Source organism: Oncorhynchus nerka, linkage group LG24 (assembly GCF_034236695.1).
Source record: "Oncorhynchus nerka isolate Pitt River linkage group LG24, Oner_Uvic_2.0, whole genome shotgun sequence".
NCBI classification, from domain to species: domain Eukaryota; kingdom Metazoa; phylum Chordata; class Actinopteri; order Salmoniformes; family Salmonidae; genus Oncorhynchus; species Oncorhynchus nerka.
Genome location: NC_088419.1, coordinates 68,338,155 through 68,362,589, shown reverse-complemented (window position 1 = coordinate 68,362,589; position 24,435 = coordinate 68,338,155). Strand labels below are relative to the sequence as shown.

At 45.2% G+C, this 24,435-nt stretch overlaps 2 protein-coding genes and 1 long non-coding RNA gene across 7 annotated transcripts; 1 reads left to right on the top strand and 2 right to left on the bottom strand.

The window, feature by feature from the left end:
• Positions 1 to 423: 423 nt before the first annotated feature.
• On the bottom strand, positions 424 to 5,362 carry LOC115108491 (eEF1A lysine and N-terminal methyltransferase). The gene is given in 11 exon segments (XM_029632886.2): positions 424 to 2,238; positions 2,410 to 2,541; positions 2,700 to 2,906; positions 3,086 to 3,277; positions 3,346 to 3,492; positions 3,495 to 3,534; positions 3,658 to 3,857; positions 3,979 to 4,354; positions 4,460 to 4,552; positions 4,732 to 5,001; positions 5,210 to 5,362. Coding segments are annotated over 11 exon segments (2,094 nt in total). The 3' UTR covers positions 424 to 1,954.
• Positions 5,363 to 5,727: 365 nt separating this feature from the next.
• LOC115108493 (uncharacterized) lies at positions 5,728 to 19,029 on the top strand. Of its 4 annotated transcripts, XR_003860351.2 has the most exons (4): positions 5,728 to 5,852; positions 7,199 to 7,302; positions 7,599 to 7,639; positions 18,211 to 19,029. It is a non-coding gene; the product is annotated as an uncharacterized LOC115108493 (long non-coding RNA). The 4 variants fall into 4 exon arrangements; XR_003860350.2 differs by having other exon boundaries at positions 7,199 to 7,639; XR_010460938.1 differs by lacking the exon at positions 18,211 to 19,029 and having other exon boundaries at positions 7,599 to 14,582.
• Positions 15,037 to 23,071, bottom strand: LOC115108492 (myocilin-like). 2 transcript variants are annotated; one of them, XM_029632889.2, is made up of 5 exons: positions 22,252 to 23,070; positions 18,853 to 18,918; positions 17,792 to 17,893; positions 16,391 to 16,602; positions 15,037 to 16,226 (listed from the first exon to the last, which is right to left on the bottom strand). In XM_029632889.2, the coding sequence occupies exons 1-5, from the start codon at positions 22,736 to 22,738 to the stop codon at positions 15,654 to 15,656; spliced, it is 1,440 nt and encodes a 479-aa protein (XP_029488749.1). In that variant the 5' UTR covers positions 22,739 to 23,070; the 3' UTR covers positions 15,037 to 15,653. The 2 variants fall into 2 exon arrangements, with proteins under 2 accessions (XP_029488749.1, XP_064865156.1); XM_065009084.1 differs by lacking the exon at positions 18,853 to 18,918 and having other exon boundaries at positions 22,252 to 23,071.
• Between the last annotated feature and the right edge of the window lie 1,364 nt (positions 23,072 to 24,435).

The window sequence follows — 24,435 nt, the reverse complement described above, 5'->3', positions numbered from 1 at the left end:
TCTGTGCAGGAGTTGCCAGAAAGTCTGCACGCCCATTCATGGCTGTTAACAGAACAGATGGCCAGTTAAAATATTGATTTTGCTTGACAGACAGGTAATATTCCCCGCCTCCAGCCCAGGGCTATTTAAATCACACCCACCTCGCAGTAACTGTCTCTCTTGATCATGTAGTCTGGAGACTGTAACCATGCCACACGATTCATCTACTGTAAATAACACGGCTGCATTCTTTGGCAGCGAGAGAGTATGTGTGAGTGAGAGGCAGTGCTGTATCAAATCAGCTGTGGGTAGGGGGATCTTTATGCAAAAGATTTCAGATGAAAATCTGCCAGAAAAAAAAATATATTCTAAAATATCTTGAAACTAACTAAAAGCATAAGAAAATCACTCCAGGGTTCATCATCAATAAACACCTGAGAAAAGTTTGAGAATAAAACGTTTATTTATTCTGTTGGGACCAAGTACACAGAACAAAAATATAAACCCAACATGTTATGTGTTGGTCCCATGTTTCATGAGCTGAAATAAAAGACCAGGGGATTTTTCCATAGCACAAAAAATATTTATCTAAAATTGTGCACAAATTTGTTTTCATCCCTGTTAGTGAGTATTTTTCCTTTGCCAAGATAATCCATCCAACTGACAGGTGTGGTATATCAAGAAACTGATTAAACAGCATGATCATTGCACAGGTGCACCTTGTGCTGGGGACAAAAATGGCCACTCTAAAATGTGCAGTTGTCACACAATACAATGCCACATATGTCTCAAGTTAAGGGAGCGTGCAATTGGCATGTTGACTGCAGGAATGTCCACCGGAGACGCTGCCAGAGAATTTAATGTTAATTTCTCTACTATAAGCCACCTCTAACGTCATTTTAGAGAATTTGGCAGTACTTCCAACCGGCCTCACACCTGCAGACCACATGTAACCACATCAGACCAGGACCTCTACAACCGGCTTCTTCGCCTGCGGGATCGTGGGTTTGCATAACCACATAATTTCTGCACAAACTGTTAGAAACCATATCTGAGAAGTTCATCTGTTTACTCGTCATCCTCACCAGGGTCTTGACCTGACTGCAGTTCAGCATCGTAACAGACTTCTGTGAGCAAATGCTCACCTTGGATGGCCACCGGCACGCTGGAGGAGAAGTGTGCTCTTCATAGATGAATCCCAGTTCCAACTGTACCGGGCAGATGGCAGACATGGCATTGTGTGGGTGAGTGGTTTGGTGATGTCAACGTTGTGAACAGAGTGCCCCATGGTAGCGGTAGGGTTATGGTAAGGGCAGGCATAAGCTACAGACAACGAACACAATTGCATTTTATCGATGGCAACTTGAATGCAGAGAAACCGCAACGAGATCCTGAGGCCCATTGTCGTGCCACTCATCACGCTGCCATCACCTCATGTTTCAGCATGATAATGCACGACCCGATGTTGTAAGGATCTGTACACATTTCCTGGAAGGTGAAAATGTCCCACTTCTTCCATAGCTTGCATGCTCACCAGATATGTCACCCAATGAGCATGTTTGGGATGATCTGGATCGACGTGTACGACAGCGTGTTCCAGTTCCCGCCAATATCCAGAAACTTCGCAAATCCATTGAAGAGTGGGACAACAGTCCATTGGCCACAATCAACAGCCTGATAAACTCTATGTGAAGGAGATGTGTCACACTGCATGAGGCAAATGGTGGTCACACCAGATACTGACTGGTTTCCTGATCCACGCTCTACAGATTCATATCTGTATTCCCAGTCGTGAAATCCATAGGTTAGGGCCTAATTATTTTATTTAAATCAAATCATTTCCTAATATGAACTGCAACTCTGAAATTATCACATGTAGCATTTATATTTTTGTTCAGTATACATTTATATTTCATACATTGCATGTAGCATTTTGAGAATTAAAATGATACTTTTTCACATTGTCCTCTTCTCCTCATGCCACATTCAGGTCCTCTAGCAGCTCAGTGATGTCTATCTGAGGGATGCAGGTTGCTGCTCTACTGCTGTTCATGCCCAGTGCTACCTGTAGAGTCTTCCCTGCCTTCAGCAGGCTGGGTGGGACTCCTGTCTCCCCCGTTCCCCTGGAGCACAGCAGCACCTCGTTGACCTCCCCCTCGATGCCCCGGGAGAGCACACGCGGGAACACACCCCGCACACGACCCAACACACTCTTCTTCAATGCAGAGTCACGACACACCAGGTTCAACATGAACACACCTGGTGGGGAGGGGTGACAGAGACGGACAGAGGAGGGAGGGTGTAATATGGTGAGATACAAGACACACCTCGATAAGACCTAGGTCTACAGGCTTTGAAAAATTTAACATTTTAGATTTGGAAAATAAAGCAGGCTAGCTCCTTGAAAGTTATAAAAAAAACTTACTGTACCTCGAGATGTCAGCAGATTGCCAACTCTCTCCAAGAAGGCTGTTTCTACGAAGGCAGGAGGAGGACAGCTCATCCCCAAACTGGGGTCCTTACTGTCCACGTCAAACATGATGACATCATACTGATGACCACCTAGACAGGTAAGAGCATAGTGTTAATCATGTGCATGCTCGAGGTTACAAATGTGCTCTTGAAGCAACCTTTTACACCCCCCCCCCCCACCTTAAATGTGTATCCGGTATCTCTTCCTCATCTCCCTCTCTCGTCCCCCTCCCTCCCAGAACTCTCACCTTCTCTCTCAATGTTGTTAATGTGTTCCAGTCCATCTCCCAGTGTGACAGTGAGCCTGTCATCAGGTGTGAAGCCGAACCATCCCTGAGCCACCCCCAGTACTGCTGGATCCAGCTCCACCACCTCCACCCTGGCTCCAGGTACAAAGTCCCGCAGGAACTGGGGCAGCCCTCCTCCACCCAGTCCCACCAGGAGCACTGACACATCTACAGAGAAGTTATAGGAGACATTTGGCTGATTCATCAGATCTGTCGTGTCAAGTGACCAAACTTCCTGTAGGCAAAAATAGTGGATTTGAGAAAAAGTGTCAAACACAGACTGCTATTTGGCAGGTATGTGGGCACAGGGCGACTGACTTGCAGACAATGCTGGCAAATACACCTACCTTTGGTGTGGTCGGTGCCCACTCCTAGCATGGCGAGGCCAGCCACCATGACCCTGTGGTGGGCACAGCATAGATAGCCTTTGTCCACCTCCAGGGCGCCACCTGGTGTCTGGGATGGGGTTGTCATGGGGGGAGGGGCAGAGGGCTTGGCTTTCCTTCTGCTCTTCTTATTCTTCTGAGACGAGGCTGCTGCTAAAGTTAAAGAGACGGTTAGCTACTGAACTCACCAAGTAATAAAAACTGTGTGTGTTTGTCCTCACCTGCTGCTGGATTAGTGAGGCGGCTCTCTGACTGGACCAGTCCGTCGTTACCCAGGAACACCAGTCTACGGTAGAGCTGACCATCCTCTCCTCTCACATCCTCTACAGAGTACTGACCACTCAGATCACTGGTACCATGACTCACCACTCCCTCCAACCCAGCTCACCTCCCACCGACAGGAACGGAACCTACAGGGGAGGGACAGGGATGGGGAGACGGGAAAAATGGGTGAAGGGGGCCAGATGATAGATAAATTAGGAAACATGTTTTTTAAACTACAACCCAAAATAGAATAATCACAACTTCCCTACTTTCTGATTGGCTGGCATCCCAGGGGGGGCGAGTTCCATCACCATGGGGGAGAGCTCTGATTGGACAGCCTGCATGTCGGTATACTCCTGTTCTCTGTGCATGGCCACGACAACCAGACGTCTGAAGTTAGCGCTAGCCGCTAGTTGGCCCCGCCCCTCGGCCAAGCCGTACAGCCAATCAGTCTCTCTGCCCTGAGGCACTGTCAGGGTTGAGACAGGAAGAGCCAGGTTTAGAATGCAGCCAAGAGCAGAAAGGAAAGACAAACATACCCATGTTTTTCCACCCAGGTGTGCCGATAAACGACAAATCCTGTCCCTCACCTATGAAGATGGCAAAGTGGTTTGCACGAGGAACCTTGGCACCAGGGGGGCAGTCCTGTACGGTGAGGGTGTAGCGGGGTCGCCCAGTGGGGGCGTGGCAGAGGGTCAACGAGGGGGTAGAGGTCGAGTCTGTACCTGTACGGAGCCTCTGTCTCAGCATGGCGTACGCCTGGCGCTCTCTCACCACAGACAGCAGGTCTGCCACCACGGGAAGCCTCACGGGGTCACCATCCTCCCCTTGGCACATCTCCAGGATGGGCATGGGCATTGGCTGGCGGAACTTTGTGCAAACCAATACGAAGACAGGCAGAGCGAAGGAAGAGACCTCCTGGCTCTCTGGGTCACCCAGACAATGGAGTCTCACAGCCCAGCCCACCTACATTTCAATCATTTTGAAAATGCTCTTATCCTGAGTGAATTGAATTAAAGTAGGTAAGGCAACCATCTATCACTATCAATACATCTAACCTAAGCCTTTTACCTGGATGAAGTGCTCCACAGCCAGCTTGATGACACTCTCCTGGGCCAGGGTCACACAGACGTAGCGGCCTCCTATACCCAGGACACGGCCCACCTACACAAACACAAGGCATAAAGGGTTTATTGCATGTGAATAAACTTTAAAACACATTTTACTAACTGGTATGTATACCAGAGGTGGCCAACACTCCTGGAGTGCTACTCTATGTGCAGGGCTTCTGGCTTTGTTAAACTATTTTATAATCCCTGTCAAGCTACTCCACACCAGCACACCTCAGCCAGCATCCTCCCAGCTAGAGCCCCCTCCTGGGAGGCCATGGCGTCCAGTGTCCCCTTGTCCAGTACAGCCTGGTAGCTTCCGTCCTCGTAGGGCGTCTGGGTGGCATCCACCTTCTGGAAGGTCAGGTCTGGGCGCTGCTTGGCATTCTTCTGGTTCATGTGATTCACCACCGTCTCACTAATGTCAATGTTGGTCAGATGTCTGTAGCCAACGTCATACAGCTGCTCACTCAGCTCAGAGTTACCACAGCCCACCACCAAGACCTGGGACAGACGAGACAAGATACGCATGACTGTAAGTCGCGTTGGATAAAAGAGTCTGTTAAGGGACCCTGTCATTTGGATAGGATTTCGTCCGTGCGTCATATAATACAAGACGTACATGGCTCTTCAGTAGAAAGAAATTCAGCAGAAGACAAATTGACTGTGGAGTCGGAACATTTTTAGGGGGCATTTTCCTACATCTGCTCACCTTATCCCGCGGTTTGATGTATTTGTGCAGCACGCCACAGAGTTTGTTGTAGTCTCCATACCACTCAAAAGCCTTCTCTCCTCTCTTCTTGAAGAAGCGTTCCCAGTACTCTGCAGAACTGAACTCCTCGGCAGTGCGAGGTAGAAGACTCATCTTTAACACTTGCTAGGTCTATATCAGTAGCTAGCTAGCTACTTGTAAACAAACTAACGTTAGAATACTTTCGATTAGCTTTGAACAAGCTAGCTAAGATTCAGGAACATGCAGGACATTATAAATGTGTAAAGGTAGCAATTGGTAGATTGTCAATTGGTCGAAAAACGTATTATCAAGCTAGAAATGCTTGGATTTTCAGCCCCTATTTTTCCCACATGGCATGTTCACCCGGACATTATTCCGAGCTGTACACAACTACATTTCGATTGGATAGCTCTGAATAGGCGGAGTTCCTAGTCTAATGCTGATTTGCTGAGATTCTTGACAGAAGCCTGTCATTGTCTGATGTGGAATCGGATGCCTTTGCTACCCGGCGAGTTCTGGTCTGTTGGTGATTATCTTCCGGACAACAAGAGGCATCAACATGGTTGTCCCAACCGGGAGATCTGTGGTCTTCGTGACTGGAAACGCAAATGAACTAGAAGAGGTAGCAGAATGGTTCACAAGAACCGACATTCCATGTAGAAAAGCCCTATTGTGAACATTAAACGTTGCAGCGTGTGCTGTTTATTAGAGGCTTTACTTTGGCTCTAGCCATGGCAGCCAACCCATGTGAATGCATGACTGACGGGGAATGTGGTGGTGGTTTTAGATTACACTTGCACAGATCAAATGGTTTGATAGCTGTTATTAGCCGATCAAATAGATGACGGTTCACCTCCTAGATTACGGAGACATAATTTATAGATCGGCAGGTAAGGGTGTTCTCGACCGGCTATATGTTCATTACCATTCGGCCATCAGATTTGCCACCAATGCTCCTTATAGGACACATCACTGCATTCTATAATCCTCTGTAAACTGGTCATCTCTGTATACCCCTCGCAAGACCCACTGGTCGATTCTTATTTATACAACCATTTTAGGCCTCACGCCCCCCTATCTGAGATATCTACTGCAGCCCTGATCATCCACATACAACACCCGTTCTGCTGCAACAAACACTCAAACTGGACGGTTTCATCTCAATCTCTAAATTCAAAGACTCAATCGTGGACACTCTTACTGACAGTTGTGACGGATGGGTATCATTTGGGGAACGTTTCAACAGGAATCTGTTCCAAAAACTTCGTAAATAACAAGGATGCCAACCAACAACGCATACACAGTTGTATAGCGGCAGAACAGGATACCGGGTAGGGAGTGGGCAATTTTGTTACGTTTTTCCACTCACCAGGTTTATTCGGAAAAATGTCTGTCCTCACTCTGGTAGCCTATGGACAAACATTAAGAATAAGCTACGTGGTGAGTTGATCATGCTACTTTGTATGCGTTGTTTGTTGGCATCCTTGTTATTAACGAAGTTTTTGGAACAGATTCCTGTTGGAACGTTCCACAAATTATACCCACCCGTTGTGACTGCTTTGCGTGATGTATTGTTGTCTCTACCTTCTTGCCCTTTGTGCTGTTGTTTGTGCCTAATAATGTTTGTACAAGGTTTTGTGTTTCTACTATGTTGTGTTGCTGCCTTGCTATGTTGTCTTAGTTCTGTCTTTATGTAGTGTTGGCTCTTGTCGTGATGTGTGTTTTGTCCTATATTTCTACATTTTTTAAATCCCAGCCCCCGTCCCAGCAAGAGGCCTTTTGATAGGCAGTCATTGTAAAAAAATAAAATAAAAAATTGTTCATAACTGACTTGCCTAGTTAAATAAAGACAATAAATAGATGGAGATATGTGTTGTACAAAGATAACATTAACTGAGTTACAGAAGTTTTGCAGTCTGACTAAAAGTCCATGCTCTTTAAAATACTGCTCTGTTCTCTGACCAACAGGGGATTCAGATCCTGGGGGACAAGTTTCCCTACAAACTAGTGTCCAAGAAGATTGACTGTGAGTACACCTTATCAATGGTTCCTGAATAAACTGAAGCCAGAAGGTAAGCAATGACTCATATAAGCTACAAAGCCTATGTTATGTATAAATGAATACAGTTAGTTACAGTAAATGTAAAGTTACCAATTATTATGTAAGCGTGTGTGAACTGTTAAGGACCCAGTTTGTTTCTAATGATGAACTTAGCCATAAGATGCTTTTTAAAATTATATAGGATCCTATGGTTCTAATGATGAACTTAGCCTTAAGATGCCTTTGGGCATCGGCCCAGGTCAGTTTAAGATGCTGGGTTTGAGGATAAGTCGGCCTGGACTTTGTGTACCTTTGCCTTCTGTCCAGGGAAAGAGGAACTGGTACAACTCTTCAGAGGGATAACTGAGGTAAGAATATCACACACACACACACCACACTGAACATCTCTGCATGCTTGCTCTAATATACAGTACCAGTCAAAGGTTTGGACACACCTACCCATTCCAGGGTTTTTCTTTATTTTTAATATTTTCTTCATTGTAGAATAATAGTGAAGACATTTCAAACTATGAAATAACACATGATATCTTGTAGTAACCAAAAAAGTGTTAAACAAATCAAAATAGATTTTATATTTGAAATGATTCTAAGTAGCCACCCTTTGCCTTGACAGCTTTGCACACTCTTTGCGTCCTCTCAACCAGCTTCATGAGGTAGTCACCAGGAATGCATTTCAATTAACTGCTGTGCCTTGTTAAAAGTTATGTGTGGAATTTCTTTACTTCAATGCGTTTGAGCCAATCAGTTGTGTTGTGACAAGGTAGGGGTGATATACAGAAGAGCCCTTTCTGGTAAAAGACTAAGTCCGTATAATGGCAAGAACAGCTCAAATAAGCAAAGAGAAATGGCCGTCCATCATTACTTTAAGATGGTCAGTCAATCAGGAAAATTTCAAGAACTTCTAAAGTTTATTCAAGTGCAGTTGCAAAAACCATCAAGGGCTATGATTAAACAGGCTCTCATGAAAGGAAGACCCAGAGTTACCTCTGTTGCAGAGTATAAGTTCATTAGAGTTACCAGCCTCAGAAATTGCAGCCCAAATAAATGCTTCAGAGTTCAAGTAACAGACACATCTCAACATCAACTGTTCAGAGGAGACTGAATATTGATGATGGTCCCGGAGAGGAAGGCTGCTGTTTTATGGGCTCTTAACCAACTGTGCTATTTTGTTAGATTTTTCTTATTGTTTGTAACTTATTTTGTACATAATGTTGCTGCTATCGTCTCTTATGACGGTAGCAGCTTCTAGACATCAGAGCTTCTGGACATCAGAACAGCGATTACTCACCTCGATTTGGACAAAGATTTTTCTTTAAAGAGTTGGACTGGAAGGATATACTCCAAACACCCGAACAAGCCCTCATCCCTGTCATTCACAGGTGAAAGAAACATAGATTTTGTGGAACGAGATCGGGGTGCCTTGTGAGGATCAGGCGACGAGAGGCTAATCTGCCTTTGCCATCTGTACTGTTAGCCAACGTTCAATCGCTGGAAAATAAATGGGACGAACTAAAAGCATGTATATCCTACCAACAGAACATTACAAACTGTAATATCTTATGTTTCACTGAGTCATGGCTGAACAACAACATTAATAACATACAGCTGGCGGGTTATACACACTATCGGCAGGATAGAACAGCAGCCTCTGGTAAGACACGGGGTGGTGGCCTATGTATATTTGTAAACAACAGCTAGTGCACGATATCTAAGGAAGTGTCAAGGGTTTTCTCGCCTGAGGTAGAGTATCTCATGACAAGCTGTAGACCACACTATCTACCTTGAGAGTTTATCTGTATTTTTCGTAGCTGTCTTACATACCATCACAGACCGAAGCTGGCACAAAGATCGCACTCAATGAGCTGAATACCGCCATAAGCAAACAGGAAAACGCTCATCCAGAGGTGGCACTCCTAGTGGCCGGGGACATTAATGCAGGGAAACTTAAATCAGTTTTGACCTAATTTCCATCTGCTAATCAAATGGCTACTCAGACTATTTGCATTGCATCAAAAAGGTTCTTTATTATAAACCAAAACTATTAACTTTAAACAAAGAAAAAGGAATGAGGTGTGAAAGTATCATAATGTAAGGTGTATGTAAAGTGCAGGGATGCATGAATCTGTGTGTGTGAATGACTGAGTCAAAACTACAAAGGAACAAACAAAACAGGATCATACCTGGAAGAGCAGAGAGGGAGAGATTAGTGAAGCCGTTTAAATACCCTGAGCCCAGGTGACTCCAATCACTAACGACCCTCCTCTGCCTGCAGGAGGAACCGCCCCTGCACTGCAGAGGGGGGGGGTGTGACAATAGTCACTTTAATAACTCTACCTACATGTACATATTACCTCGACACCGGTACCCCCTGTACATAGCCTCGCTATTGTTATTTTACTGCTGCTCTTTAATTATTTGTTACTTTTATCTCCTACTTTTTTAGGTATTTTCTTAACTGCATTATTGGTTAAGGGCTTGTAAGTAAGCATTCCACTGTACCTGTTGTTTTCGGCGCTTGTGACAAATAAAACTTTGTTTGACTCTGTGAATCAGGCCTTCATGGAAGAATTGCTGCAAAGAAACTTCTACTAAAGGACACCAATAATAAGAAGAGACTTGCTTGGGCCAAGAAACACGAGCAATGAACATTAGACCGGTGGAAATCTGTCCTTTGGTCTGATGAGTCCAAATGTGAGATTTTTGGTTTTAACCGCTGTGTCTTTGTGAGACGCAAAGTAGGTGAACAGATGATCTCCGCATGTGTGGTTCCCACCGTGAAGCATGGAGGATGAGGTGGTGTGTGGGTGCTTTGCTGGTGAAACAGTCAGTGATTTATTTAGAATTCAAGGCACACTTAACCAGCATGGCTACCACAGCATTCTGCAGCTATACGCCATCCCATCTGGTTTGGGCTTAGTGGGACTATCATTACTTTTTAAACAGGACAATGACCCAACACACCTCCAGGCTGTGTAAAGGCTATTTGACTAAGAAGGAGAGTCATGGAGTGCTGCATCAGATGACCTGGCCTACACAATCACCTGACCTCAACTCAATTGCGATGGTTTGGGATGAGTTGGACCACAGAGTGAAGGAAAATCAGCCAACGGTCAACCAAATCGTTTCTAGTCATCTCATCCTTCCAGGCTTTTCCTTCTCTTGACTTTATAATGCGATTGGCAACTTTCATAAATTAGGTGCATTACATAATTGAATAACATAGTCAGACTGTTAGCTTACACTGGGGTTTGCGTGGTCTGGTGTGAATTTCATCAGTAGTGGATTTTATACGTTTTAATAGAAAAGGGCGGTTCCATGACGCCGACGTAATGTCCATGCTCACGTGGGTGTGGCCATTGATTTGGTTAACTTCATATGAAAAACCCATACTCTCATTTAAAGGTTAACATCACATGACATCTTTTGTCACTAAAGCACTAAATAATAACAATTAGTGCTAAATACAGCTGCTAGAATCCTGACGAGAACTAAACAATTTGATCATATTACTCCAGTGCTAGCCTCCCTACACTGGCTTCCTGTTATGACAAGGGCTGATTTCAAGGTTTTACTGCTAACCTACAAAGCATTACATGGGCTTGCTCCTACCTATCTCTCTGATTTGGTCCTGCCGTACATACATACGTACGCTACGGTCACAAGACGCAGGCCTCCTAATTGTCCCTAGAATTTCAAAGCAAACAGCTGGAGGCAGGGCTTTCTCCTATAGAGCTCAATTTTTATGGAATGGTCTGCCTACCCATGTGAGAGACGCAGACTCGGTCTCAACCTTTAAGTCTTTACTGAAGACTCATCTCTTCAGTGGGTCATATGATTGAGTGTAGTCTGGCTCTGGAGCAACGAACCGCCCTTGCTGTCTCTGCCTGGCCGGATCCCCTCTTTCCACTGGGATTCTCTGCCTCTAACCCTATTACAGGGGCTGAGTCACTGGCTTACTGGTGCTCTTTCATGCCGTACCTAGGAGGGGTGCGTCACTTGAGTGGGTTGAGTCACTGATGTGATCTTCCTGTCTGGGTTGGCGCCCCCCCTTGGGTTGTGCCATGGCGGAGATCTTTGTGGGCTATACTCGGCCTTGTCTCAGGATGGTAAGTTGGTGGTTGAAGATATCCCTCTAGTGGTGTGGGGGCTGTGCTTTGGCAAAGTGGGTGGGGTTATACCCTTCCTGTTTGGCCCTGTCCGGGGGTATCATCGGATGGGACCACAGTGTCTCCTGACCCCTCCTGTCTCAGCCTCCAGTATTTATGCTGCAGTAGTTTGTGTCGGGGGGCTAGGGTCAGTTTGTTATATCTGGAGTACTTCTCCTGTCTTATCCGGTGTCCTGTGTGAATTTAAGTATGCTCTCTCTAATTCTCTCTTTCTCTCTCTCGGAGGACCTGAGCCCTAGGACCATGCCTCAGGACTACCTGGCATGATGACTCCTTGCTGTCCCCAGTCCACCTGGCCATGCTGCTGCTCCAGTTTGAACTGTTCTGCCTGCGGCTATGGAATCCTGACCTGTTCACCGGACATGCTACCTGTCCCAGACCTGCTGTTTTCAACTCTCTAGAGACAGCAGGAGTGTTAGAAATACTTTTAATGATCGGCTATGAAAAGCCAACTGACATTTACTCCTGAGGTGCTGACTTGCTGCACCCTCGACAACTGCTGTGATTATTATTATTTGACCATGCTGTTCATTTATTAACATTTGAACATCTTGGGCATGTTCTGTTATAATCTCCACCCGGCACAGCCAGAAGAGGACTGGCCACCCCTCATAGCCTGGTTCCTCTAGGTTTCTTCCTAGCCACTGTGCTTCTACACCTGCATTGCTTGCTGTTTGGGGTTTTAGGCTGGGTTTCTGTACAGCACTTTGAGATATCAGCTGATGTACGAAGGTCTTTATAATTCCATTTTGATTTGATCTTTTCACAAATAGTTTAATGAGTAATCACATACGTTTCACAATATTTAGATGTAAACCTGACAGCTGGGAAATGTACAGGGAGCCACAATCTACACCCAGAAAGGGCCACATCATGACACTATTTTGACGACTCTCAAATATAAAATATATTTTGATTTAACACTTTTTTTGGTTACTACATGATTCCGTATGTGTTATTTCATAGTTTTAATGTCATCACTATTATTCTACAATGTAGAAAGAAAAACCCTTGAATGAGTAGGTGTGTCCATACTTTTGACTGGTACTGTACATGTCTTTTATCTGAACTGTTACATTGTAGAGCCTAGAGGCCCAGAGACTTTGGATGGGACCCCTGTTTCCAGGCAGACTGATATGACAAAACAAAAGCAGGACCTAATGCAGGACATTTATTTTACTGGGTTTATGCATCACACTTTACCTGTCTTTTATTGAACCAATTGACAGAAACTAATGATAGTGATTATTCCCAGTTTCACTGATGATTTGTAAGTTCTCTCTCTCTCGCTCTATCATCCCTGTAGTTATGCTGAGCTACCCAAGGAGGTGAAGAACACCATTTCCCATCGGTATCAAGCTCTGGCAGCCATGTCTGGACACTTCTCCTCTCAGGACAATGGCACACCAGACAGCAAGAAGAAGTAATGGCTATTAACCCCTGATCTAGCATCAGATCACATAACCATTAGAGGGATACAAAATCTGACCCTGTATCAGTGGTGGGGCAACTTCTACCTACTCTGACTTATGGGTATCAGAGTCTGAGCCAATCAAACAGTTCTGATGTTGAATTTAGATAGTGGTGCTTTTGATACAGTGCCTTCAAAAAGTATTCACACCCCTTGACTCTTTCCACAGTTTGATGTGTTACACACGGGATTCAAATTGAAAAAGAATTGTCAACGATCTACACAAAATACTCTACAATGTCTAAGTTGAAGATTTTTTAAATCAACTTATAAAACACACTAATATGTCTTGATTCGATAAGTATTCAACCCCCTGAGTCAATACATGTTAGAATCACCTTTGGCAGTGATTACACCTGTGAGTCTTTCTGGGTAAGTTTCTAAGAGCTTTGCATACCTGGATTGTACAATATATACAAATTAGTATACTTTTTTTTCAAGCTCTGTCAAGTTGTTAGTTGATCATTACAACACAGCCATTTAAGTCTTGCCATAGTTTTAAGTCAAAACTGTAACTAGGTCACTCGGGAACATTACATGTTGTCTTGGTAAGCAACTCCAGTATATAATTGGCCTTGTGTTTTAGATTATTGTCCTGAAAATATGTAGAATGGTGCTTTTGTGTTGGATTTGCCCCAAACAACACTTTGTTTTCAGGACATAAAGTTAATTTCTTTGGTACATTTTTTGCAGTTTTACGTTAGTGCCTTATTGCAAAAAGGATGCATGTTTTGGAATATTTTTTTTGTTACTGGCTTTCTTCTTTTCACTCTGTCATTTAGGTTAGTATTGTGGAGTAACTACAATTTTTTTGATCCATCCTCAGTTTTCTGCTATCACAGCCTCATTGTGAAATCCCTGAGCAGTTTCCTTCCTCTCAGGCAACTGAGTTAGGAAGGACGCCTGTATTTTTGTAGTGATTGGGTGTACACCATCCAAAGTGTAATTAATAACTTCTCCATGCTCAAAGGGATGTTAAATATCTACTTTTTAATATTTACCCACCTACCAATAGGTGCCCTTTGCGAGGCTTTGGAAAACCTTGCTGGTCTTTGTTTCAATCTGTTTTTGAAATTCACTGCTTGACTGAGAGACCTTAAAGATCATTTTATGTGTGGTGTGCAGAGATGAGGTAGTCATTCATGTTAAACACAATTATTGCATCTGTGCAACTTGTGACTTGTTAAGCATATTTTTACTCTTGAACTTATTTAGGCTTGCCATAACAAAGGGGTGGAATACAATATTGACTCGAGACATTTGAGCTTTTAATTTGTACACATTTCTAAAAACCTAATTCCACTTTGACATTATGGAGTCTTGTGTGTAGGCCAGTGACACAAAATCTCAATTTAATCGATTTTAAATTCAGGCTGTAACACAACAAAATGTGGGGGAAAGTGAAGGGGTTTGAATACTTTCTGAAGGCCCTCTATATGCTTTCCTTAAACTGGAAGAACTCAAGATATATTGTGTCCTTTGTCCAACCTGGATTATGTGGATTTAGAACCAAGACTTTTTGCTTTCTAGAGTGCAGACTCCAAATCAGGACTATACTCATACTGTATGTGTGATGTGTTACTGAGGCAGGTTCTGTGAGTGTGTATGGAGTGCCCCAAGAGAAGTGTATAATAAACCATAAACATTCTGCCATCCTTAGTTTTATTTCTCTTTACAGAAGGAACACAGTGAATGTTTTCTCTTCTGTTTCTCACACTTCAATTCCCTCTCCACTCGTTTCCCCTCATCTCCTTGTCTTGTCTCCCCCTTCTCTGGTGAAGGTCCCATGAGTTGACGTGTGTTTTATTGTGGAAAACATTTATATGCAGCTGATGGGGAAAACAACTGCACTAACACATCAATCTCCACTAAAATGGAGTCTTCAGTCAATATTGACCTGTGAAGGAATGCTCTTCATAATTGGCCTCTTTGGTCCAAGGCCTTCCGTCTGTGTTCACAGACCTGAAAGAGCTGAATGGATGGAAGCAGTGGATGGATAGGGGCTAAATGGTGACTCCATTTCTTCCCCTTCTTATGATAGTGAAAGGGTATGCGACTGAATTATCATCCTCCTAGAATCTACAAGTTATTGATTTTTACAGATAGCTATTATTTAGAATGGATCATCTTTATTAGACATTGGTATGAATTTGTACATCATTTAATATACAGAAGTACAATGCACAGGAACATGCAATATTTCAATACATACTGAGCTAGAGAGCAGCAAGTTTGTCTCTGAAAATGTTTCCTACTGGGGGGGAGAGGCACTATGTACAGGACAGATGGATCGAATGAGTTTTATACACAGTACACACATTAGACCTTGTATGATCACTGATGTGTGAGAGCAGTAGACTTGATAATGTTGGCTTTGCCCCCAATCCCCTTCTCAAAACTATACATGAAATACAATAAAAGCACTATGATGACCAAACAGTAGAAAAATAATTCCTCTATAAACATATTTGTGGACCGTGCCACAGCAATTGCCTTTCCACAGAAACAAGATACCTGCAGGGGGTTCCATTCATAATGCAATTTGCTAGAATCATTTTAAATCTCAATCACTATAGTGGCCAGTTATGGTAACTACTAGGCCTATGCATTGATGGTGGTGAATAACACTAACAACTTACCACCACATTAGCTGCTCTAAAGCTGTCAGTCTTTGAAGGACAGACATAGAAAGTCTTTGGTTTGTATGAAGAGGCCTCCTCAGCTCTACTGGCGGCCCAGCCTGACATCGTAGGACACGATGTGGAAGTTGTCCCAGGCGAAGAGCTTCCTCTGGGCATGGTTGTAGTCCACCATGCTGTTGTAGCGGTACTTATTCCTGAAGGGTAGCGCCACCTCCTTCCCCTGGCCAGTAGCTGTGTCAAACATAAAGTTGATGGTGGTGTTGGGAGCCGTGTAGCTGGCCACTGTGTACAGACGACCACAGATGACAAAGGCGTTAGCCACGCTGTTCTTCCTGATGCTGGTCTCCCAACTCCTCTTTACCGCCAGGCTGTGTGGGTCCAACTGGGACACCACTATGGCTCCTTTAGCCTTGTTGGTGCTGTAGACGGCCCACAGGCCCTGCTCGTCCACCCCCAGGTCCACATCGGTGTAGCCCCCCCAGGAATAGGGGAACTGGCCGTGGAAGCCAGCGTGGGGCAGGTCTCGGCGGGAAGCGATGCTCTCAGACACCAGGTCGTACCTCAGCAGGGTGCGGCTGCGGCGGCGCTGGTAGTACAGAGAGCCGCGGTACAGAGTTGCTCCAGTGCTCTCCACTGGCTCCGGTAACAGCAACACCTTGTGATAGATAATGATAATACAGTCTGGTCAATGGTCACACTTTACATTATACCTCAATATGTTATCATGGTTAAGGTAAAGGTTGGTTAGGGGGAAGGTAATCTGATCCTAGATCTGTGGTTAAGGTTAGCCTCTAGGACTATCCCATGCCAGTCAGTCACCTTGGAGGGGAAGCCTTTAGAGAGCTGATCCATGTCTTCGTAACCAAAGAGCTGTCTGACCTCTGACCCCACTGTATCAATGCGCCACACCATCTTCCCTCCATAGGGCGCCACAGCCTCTGGGTCCTGCATCCACACCCCGTACTTACCAGCTATACTGTCAGCCTTACGATGGGACACTGGCTCACCTATTGATATCAACTCTCCACAGCCTGTGAGAGAGGAGGGGAGTGTTAGAGATATTAAGAGAGAGATGGGGAGGGCAGTTAGAGACATTAAGTGAGAGATTGGGAGGGGGAGCGGGGCAGTTGTTAGAGGTGTCTATTTTAGACTATTGAGATGCACCCTGTAAGAGAGAGTGACATTTGAAATGTCTTTATTCTTTTGTGAGTGTAATGTTTACTGTACATTTTTTATTGTTTACTTCACTTTTGTTTATTATCTATTTCACTTGCATTGGCAATGTAAACATATGTTTCCCATGCCAATAAAGCCCCGTAAATTTAAATTGAAATTGAAGTGAGAGAGTGAGAGAGGAAGAGGTGTGTGTAGAGATGATCTGTAGTAAATCATATTGTTGGATAGGGGGATGGAGGGAAGAAGTCATGGCTTCTGAAAGATATGAGAGATGATCTGTAGTAAATCATGTTGTTGGATAGGGGGATGGAGGGAAGAAGTCATGGCTTCTGAAAGATATGAGAGATGATCATCAGTCAGTAGAGATCTAGTAGGTCTACAGCGTGTTGGGTTGACATACCCAATGAGTGTGTGTGTGGTACAGAGTAAGGCAGCAGCTGATCAGATGCAGGAAGGAATCCTTCACCACTTCAAGTCTCTCACTCAGAGAATGATCAGGCTGCTGTAAATTGACCAATTCCTAAAATACATTCAGAATATTCAAGACAGAATGGTGTGTGTGAGGCAGAGAAGGGGGGTGCTGTACCTCTGGATGTAAGGTTAAATATAAAGGTGTTACAGGCACAGCCATCACTGATATTAATTATTCCAGGACACACATTCATTTCAGCATGTTTATTTTGTTGACGTTTCAGTCGTTTTCGAGATGTGACAGAAATGGCAACGGAAATGTGCCAGGGTAACACGTATGATGGAGATAATCTTATCATAGATGTGCCACTCAGTGCGCTCAGAGAGCTTCAATGGATCTCGTTCCCTGTCAGGCACTAAATATACAAACACATGCAGTCTCATGCTCTGGTGTTGGTATTTGCCCTAATATATGCCCTGGTATTGCCCTGGTATTCTGTGGGTCAGCTGTATGGGGGAGAGGGGGTTACTGTGTAATAATAATGGGTCTGTTGGGACCGCGTCAGGTTAATGAACTATTTGATACTCCAGGTGGGTGTTCAGGACAGCTGTGTGTTCAGGTGTGTGTCTCACCTGTGTTGTCCTCTGGGCCCTCAGGACTAGGAGCAGGAATCTCAGTCACTTCAGCCTTCAACTCCTGGAGCACTGGATTACCACCATACTGCCATGCTGGGTCTGGAGTGAGGGGGGGTTATGATCAGTTACCAGTTATGATCAGTACAAGTGCAAAGGTCACATCAACCTCACTGCCAGGCGTATCACTAAGATAGCGGGAGAACACAACAATGCCAAGTGCGGATCAGAGATTGTAGAGGGTTGGCTGGTTTTGAAGGAGGAACTGGAGACCCAGACGTGTAAATGCCTGTTCGGCGGTTGTGTTTGTGTTGAGTAAGCCGTGGCCTTTTGAACAGGAGGACCTATAGACCTAATATTTATTATTATGACAGTATTAAAGCATTGCACGGTGTCTAATGTCTCTATGTATATTTCAGAAATGTGGAACTACTATGATGTTGTCAAGCAGCAAGACTTTGTGAAGACCAACAACCCACTGGGCACACAGTGGTTGAACCAACATTTTTTCCACTGAATTTCAATGAATTGACATCTGTGCCCAGTGGGAAGGCACTGGAGGACTAGCATCAGGCCTTCGGGGGCTCTTGTTGGTGCCACACACCCCACGGTTTTGGAGTTCATCGATGCCCTGCAACAACAACAGGCTCTGACTGAACCTCAACTGGACCAGTACTTCGCTGGCAACCTACCATCACCAGAGAGAGTCTGCACTAGCCTGGAGAAGGTAAAGCAGCTTGTGGGGAACTACCACAACCTACCATCACCAGAGAGAGTCTGCACTAGCCTGGAGAAGGTAAAGCGGCTTGTGGGGAACTACCACAATCTACCCCTGATGGACTACCTGCGACACATTGACACATTCCAGCTGCAGGCGTGATGACTGCATCAAACCAACAATCATTAAAAGACGATCTCCTGGCACATCTGTCCATGACACTGGACACTGTCTTCATTGTGTACTTTTTACTTTTTTATTAAGCTATATTCATTCTGTTGAAATAAGATATGTACACGAACATGCAAACACACACTCAGTGGTATTACAGAAGACGCCATACCTCTCAGGCTGCCAGTGTCCCATTGTCTTCCAGGTCTGGAAACCAGGTGAGAGAGAACACCAGCACCTGCAAACACATACTGGATTTATCACACACAATGGTCACACTGACGGCACCAACACCGACCATGCAATGACCATTGAGGCCAGAGCAGCCCACATCAGCCAGCCATGGGGTATCTCTGTGTTTGTGTGTTGGGGGGGTCTGTGGCAATACTACTGACAGCAGGTAATGTAAGAGGAGGAAAAAAACACTCCTGCGTGGATTCCCAGCTACTGTGGAGTCTGCCGGGCTGTAGGATACACACACACATACACACAACCTTCAGTCATGGAGCCCCCCGCCATCTGCTCTGCTGCCACAGATAGCGATTCCTCATACCAGTTTAGTTCAACTAGAACAGCTCCAAACACTAGCCCAAGCCTCACCCATCAATCCCCATCCCCTCTGCACCATACCCTCTTCTGCTCCCTTCAGTCTTTCAGCCCCTCAGACAACCATTACAATTGATCGTTTTTTTAATGCTTCAGAAGTGTTGATAAACAGCAGCCGTGACTGGTCTACAACAGTGATGGATGCTAATGTGTTTACGACCTTGTAATGGTACAAGGCATGTGTGTGAAGGGTTTACAGGCTCCTAAAGAGCGATAATGATGCAGAACGTGTTAGCCTTAGCATCTGGAAAATGATGTTGATTTCCTCTTTTGATGGAGAGAGTGGGTGAGGTTGGGGTAAAGTTGGAGGAGAAGGAGAGGTGTGGGGTTTGAAGGGGGGAGTTCAACAGGCACAAAACAGAAGAAAGGGGTTTTGAAATGGAGGAAGTACAGCCTGACCTTACACAATGAGAATGTCCATTATTGTTTGCTTCTGTTCATGCCTTGTATGGCCAGAGTCAATGGATGCTTTCTGGGTGGATGAGTATGGGGAGAGGGGGGTGGTGGGGTGAAAGGCGTAAGGGGAAGAGTCTTGCTTCCCTGAACTACATAAGTGTTTCCAGAGGGCCAGGTCATTCATCATCTGAGGTAAACAAGAGCATATTGTTTGTCTCTGTGTGTGAGTGTTTGAGTATGGGGAGAGGGGGGTGGTGGGGTGAAAGGGGTAAGAGTCTTGCTTCCCTGAACTACATAAGTGTTCCCAGAGGACCAGGTCATTCAGCATCTGAAGTAAACAAGAAAGAGCATATTGTTCCTCTGTGTGTGTGTGTGTGTGTGTGTGTGTGTGTGTGTGTGTGTGTGTGTGTGTGTGTGTGTGTGTGTGTGTGTGTGTGTGTGTGTGTGTGTGTGTGTGTGTGTGTGTGTGTGTGTGTGTGTGTGTGTGTGTGCGTGTGTGTGTGTGTGTGTGAGACAACGGCCCAATCAGCCCTAACCATGTGCTGTTAGAGTTATTAGAGCTAAGAGGAAATAAAAGGCTCTAATTTGGTTGAAGGCTGCTCTGCTCTGCCTCCCTCAGTGTCAGTCTCTCAGCACGCGTCGGTCCACCTCAATGTTGCTGTGTAGCAGAGCTGTTCTTGGATGCAGACATGCTCACAATGGGTCGCTTGCCTTGGCTGCTGTTGATAAAATGTATTCTACAACAAAGGTCTCTTTAAAAGCCATTAGAAAATGAATGTAACAAAATATATTTAGGGAGAGGTGAGTCAGTCGCTACAGATGTTTTTAGAACCAATATGAAACCCACTTCATATTTCAGTTCACCTGGTTAACCATCAACCTCATCTTCTATATGCCTAATTCTGACTGACCAGCCCTAGCTACCCACTATATAACCAGGAAGTCCAATTGAGTTAAACAATAAAAGGAGACATGAATAAAGCATGGCCTGTTACAGGGCCAGAGAGGTGTTCTAATCTTACCCAGTAGAGCCCACAGTATTTCAACTGGTCCAGTAAAACTGGGCTCTATCAGCCAAGGTCAGCTGGGGATTTATGTTGTGTTTGTTGAGCGGATGGCTGTTAAAAACAAGGACCCCTTTACCATACCTCACCACACATATGCGAGCACACACACATGCACACAAGTTGAAGGTAGTTTCGCGAGCCATTTCTAAATATCGTTAGCGCAATGACTGGAAGTCTATGGGAACAGCTCGCAAGCTTGGCATTCATGAGTTCATCTGAATCTGGGTAAATCAAAAAATTGCTTAATTGCCAAAATTGTGCAAAATTCCTTGAAACGCTTGTCTTGGCAGAAATATTGAACGTGTATTTTATTTTGTCATATTTTGGGAGTGGCGGAATATGAATATAGAGGAAACACTGTAATTGTTTTACTTTTCACTCTTCTCTTCCCTTTTCATGTTTCCTTCTCTCTGGCTGTGATTTGTTTTCCATATGCCTGTCCCCTGGGTGTGTGTATTTGTGTGGAGCTGTATGGTGCTCCCCCAGCATTCTATCTGTATGTTTCAGCCTGCAGGTGCTTACATGAGGATCTAACCAGATGCCACAGAACCATGCAGGGAAATATATCAAATCAAATCAAATTGATTTATATAGCCCTTCGTACATCAGCTGATATCTCAAAGTGCTGTACAGAAGCCCAGCCTAAAACCCCAAACAGCAAGCAATGCAGGTGTAGAAGCACGGTGGCTAGGAAAAACTCCCTAGAAAGGCCAAAACCTAGGAAGAAACCTAGAGAGGAACCAGGCTATGTGGGGTGGCCAGTCCTCTTCTGGCTGTGCTGGGTGGAGATTATAACAGAACATGGCCAAGATGTTATATGAAATATATGAACTCCTTTTATGGCTGCTCCAATAGGGCTGCTCCAATAGGGCTGCTCCAATAGGGCTGCTCTGGGATATGGAGGTGGTGTATGGGATCTTAGCAAAGGAGGATTTACGGTATAAGGCTATCTCGGTTTTACAAGACACACACAGAGTTGAGCGTCATCAAACCTAAGGTGAGATGGAGGTGAGACTGAACCCCCCTCCCCGTGTAATGTAGGAAGTTCAGGGAAGCACCATCATAGAGAAGGTTCTGGTCGTAAATACCAGACTAATCCTGTCTGTCGCTGGCTGTCTTCTAGAACCTTCTCCCTCCCTCTGCTCTTTAAATCAGACCGATAGCTGAGAAACCTGACCTTACTTCTGCATCCTTGCTTGTGTTGCCCAAACACAGACATGTACACACACACGCCCACCCATATGCACACACAGGTCTGTGGCGTCATGTTTTTACTCAGCTCTTCCAGTTAACTCAGAATCTCCTGACTCACTATAAAACCACAAGACACAGGATCTGCAGCAAAAATAGGTCTCATAGAGGGAATGGAGAACACTTACAGTTACAACACAGTCTGTCTACAACACAGTCTGTCTATAATGTTTGCACCACTTAATCAGGAATCTTATGAACTTCCGACCCTAGCAGAAGAGAGAACAGACAGAGAGAATGTTGTTACTCACCTCCGGCAGGTCGCAGACCACTGTCCTGTAGTGGGATGCTGGGTGGCAACAGAGGGGGTTGTGGGTAACAAGGTCTGCTCTGCAGTCTCTCCGTCTCTCTCCTCATCTCCTCCATCCTCCTCTGAAGCCCCTCCACATCTCTCTCCAGACGCTCTTTCTCTCCCTGCAGCAGGATCCTCTCTCCCATAGCCTGGGTCAGAGCCTCCTGGAGACCAGCCTGGGACTGGGACCCAGCCCCAGGACCCCCTATCTCCCCTCCAGTTAGCCTGGCCACCAATACCTCCAGCAGGCTGAGTCTAGCCTTGAGCCCCTCCATCTCTGGTCCTCCGGAGACTGTAGGGGAGCAGCTGGTCTCGCTGGGGCTGGGCACGGTGAAGGTGTACTGGCAGCGCCCGCTGTGGTCGTTCCCCCTCCAGAGAGTGGCACGGTCCTGCCCCTCACTGCACCCCAGCAGACAGAACACACACACGCTAAGCAGCAGCCACATGGTGGAAACAAACAGCTACACACACAGATGTAGACTAGACGTGGTTCTTCTGCTCTCTCACACTCTCTGTCTTCAGGGTCTCTCTTCCACCACTCTGTGTTTCAACCCTTCTCCTTTTTCTCTAGCTGTGGTAATTTCCCCTTCTATCTTTTCACCTAGTTCTTACCCAACTGTCTTCCTTTTCCTTGTTTTTCTCAATGTGTTACAGCAGATTATTGTTCTTATTCTCTGATTAGTCTGTCTGTTTTCTTGCTGCTGCCTGTCTGTCTCTCTTCTTTCTGTTCTGGTCTGTTTGTTTCTCAGGTCAGGGTCCTCAGGTCTCTGAGTCCCTCTCAACAACTCAGGGATATTTATACAATCTGGGAAGGAGGGAGAGGAAAGAGAGGAGGTGAGTAAGGAGAGAAGAGGAAAGAGAGAGAGGGGGAAGGAAGAAAAGGCGGGAGAGATGGGAGGGGTGAGGACTGTTTTGTGTGTTTTCACGTGCATGCTGGTGTATGCATGCATGCCTGGGTGTGCATGTGCACATGCAGAGAGGGTAAGCAAGGAGAGACTACAGGCTCGCTCTCACTTTCTATATGCAGTTGCACTCCCTGTCAGCTATAACAGAGCTGGGCTATCTGTAGCTACGTGCGGCGTTTGGTCCCAGGGATAGGGGGGCATGGCAGGGGAGTCTCCACAGGGATGGGAGGGGTAGCTGGGCCTTGGGGGGATTAAGTTACCATCCCATAAAGACGGAGAGACCCCATAGGGTGCCAAAATGTGATGCAAGCAGACAATTGGTTTGTCATAAAAGAGACTGATCACTACAGGACTCCTGACCCATGCTGTCCAGATTCCAATCACCAGTTTGAAGGGCTAGACTTATGAGTCAACCGATAGCTGGATTACTTGTGTGTGTGAGCATGTGTGTGCATGTGCATGAATGGGTCTGTGTGTGTTCACCAGATGCTTTTCCACTCATAACTTTTAAATGTAGTTTAATATAACATGAGTCACACACCTGCTCTAGACCTTTTAATCTCTCTCTCCTTCTCTATATCCCTCTCCCTGTCAATCCATCTTTCACAGAATAACAGACACACACTCCCTCCTCACCCTCATGTGATGCATTTTTTTATGATCCCTTGTTCATTTTCAAATTGAACTCAAGACTAGAACACACACATACATGCACACCCTGAAGGAGTCTGAGAAATGAGGTCAGGGGTCATATAGCTCAATTGGTACATCAGTCAGGAAGGCTGGCGTTGAAATACTATCTTCCACAAAGCTCTCTCTGCCTCTCAAGCAGGTTGGTACAGGCCAGCTTTGTTTCTAATGGCAGGATGTTTGTTAGCCTCAACCCCTAATTGGTCAGGTATGCATTTCATTAGCTAGATGAATTTGGTATGTGTTTGATTAAGGAAGCCAGTAATTTGGGGTCTGTATTATTAGCATGGGCACATCTTTCCAGAACCCATTTCAAAGGGTCAATGGGATGAAAGAGATGAGAGATAATGTAGGGAGTAGTTAAACCACAAGTCTCTTTGCAAGTCCTGGCTGGTGTTCCCTACATGTTGTCACCCTGCTGAATATGTACGTAGTACTGCTGCTGTAGCCAACAAGAGTGGTGAGTGTCAGACTGGGTTGTTGTGATGCTGATTTATTCTCTACTACTTCCTCCAGGTAGCCACATCCATCTCCCTCCTCCTGCTGTC

Coding starts and splice junctions, on each gene's coding strand:
- LOC115108492 (XM_029632889.2), bottom strand. CDS start 22,738: ATGTGGCTGCTGCTTAGCGTGTGTGTGTTCTGTCTGCTGGGGTGCAGT. Junction 17,894..18,852: donor GGACACTGGCAGCCTGAGAG/GTATGGCGTCTT, acceptor CCCTCACTCCAG/ACCCAGCATGGCAGTATGGT. Junction 16,603..17,791: donor GGGCCCAGAGGACAACACAG/GTGAGACACACA, acceptor CCTCTCTCACAG/GCTGTGGAGAGTTGATATCA.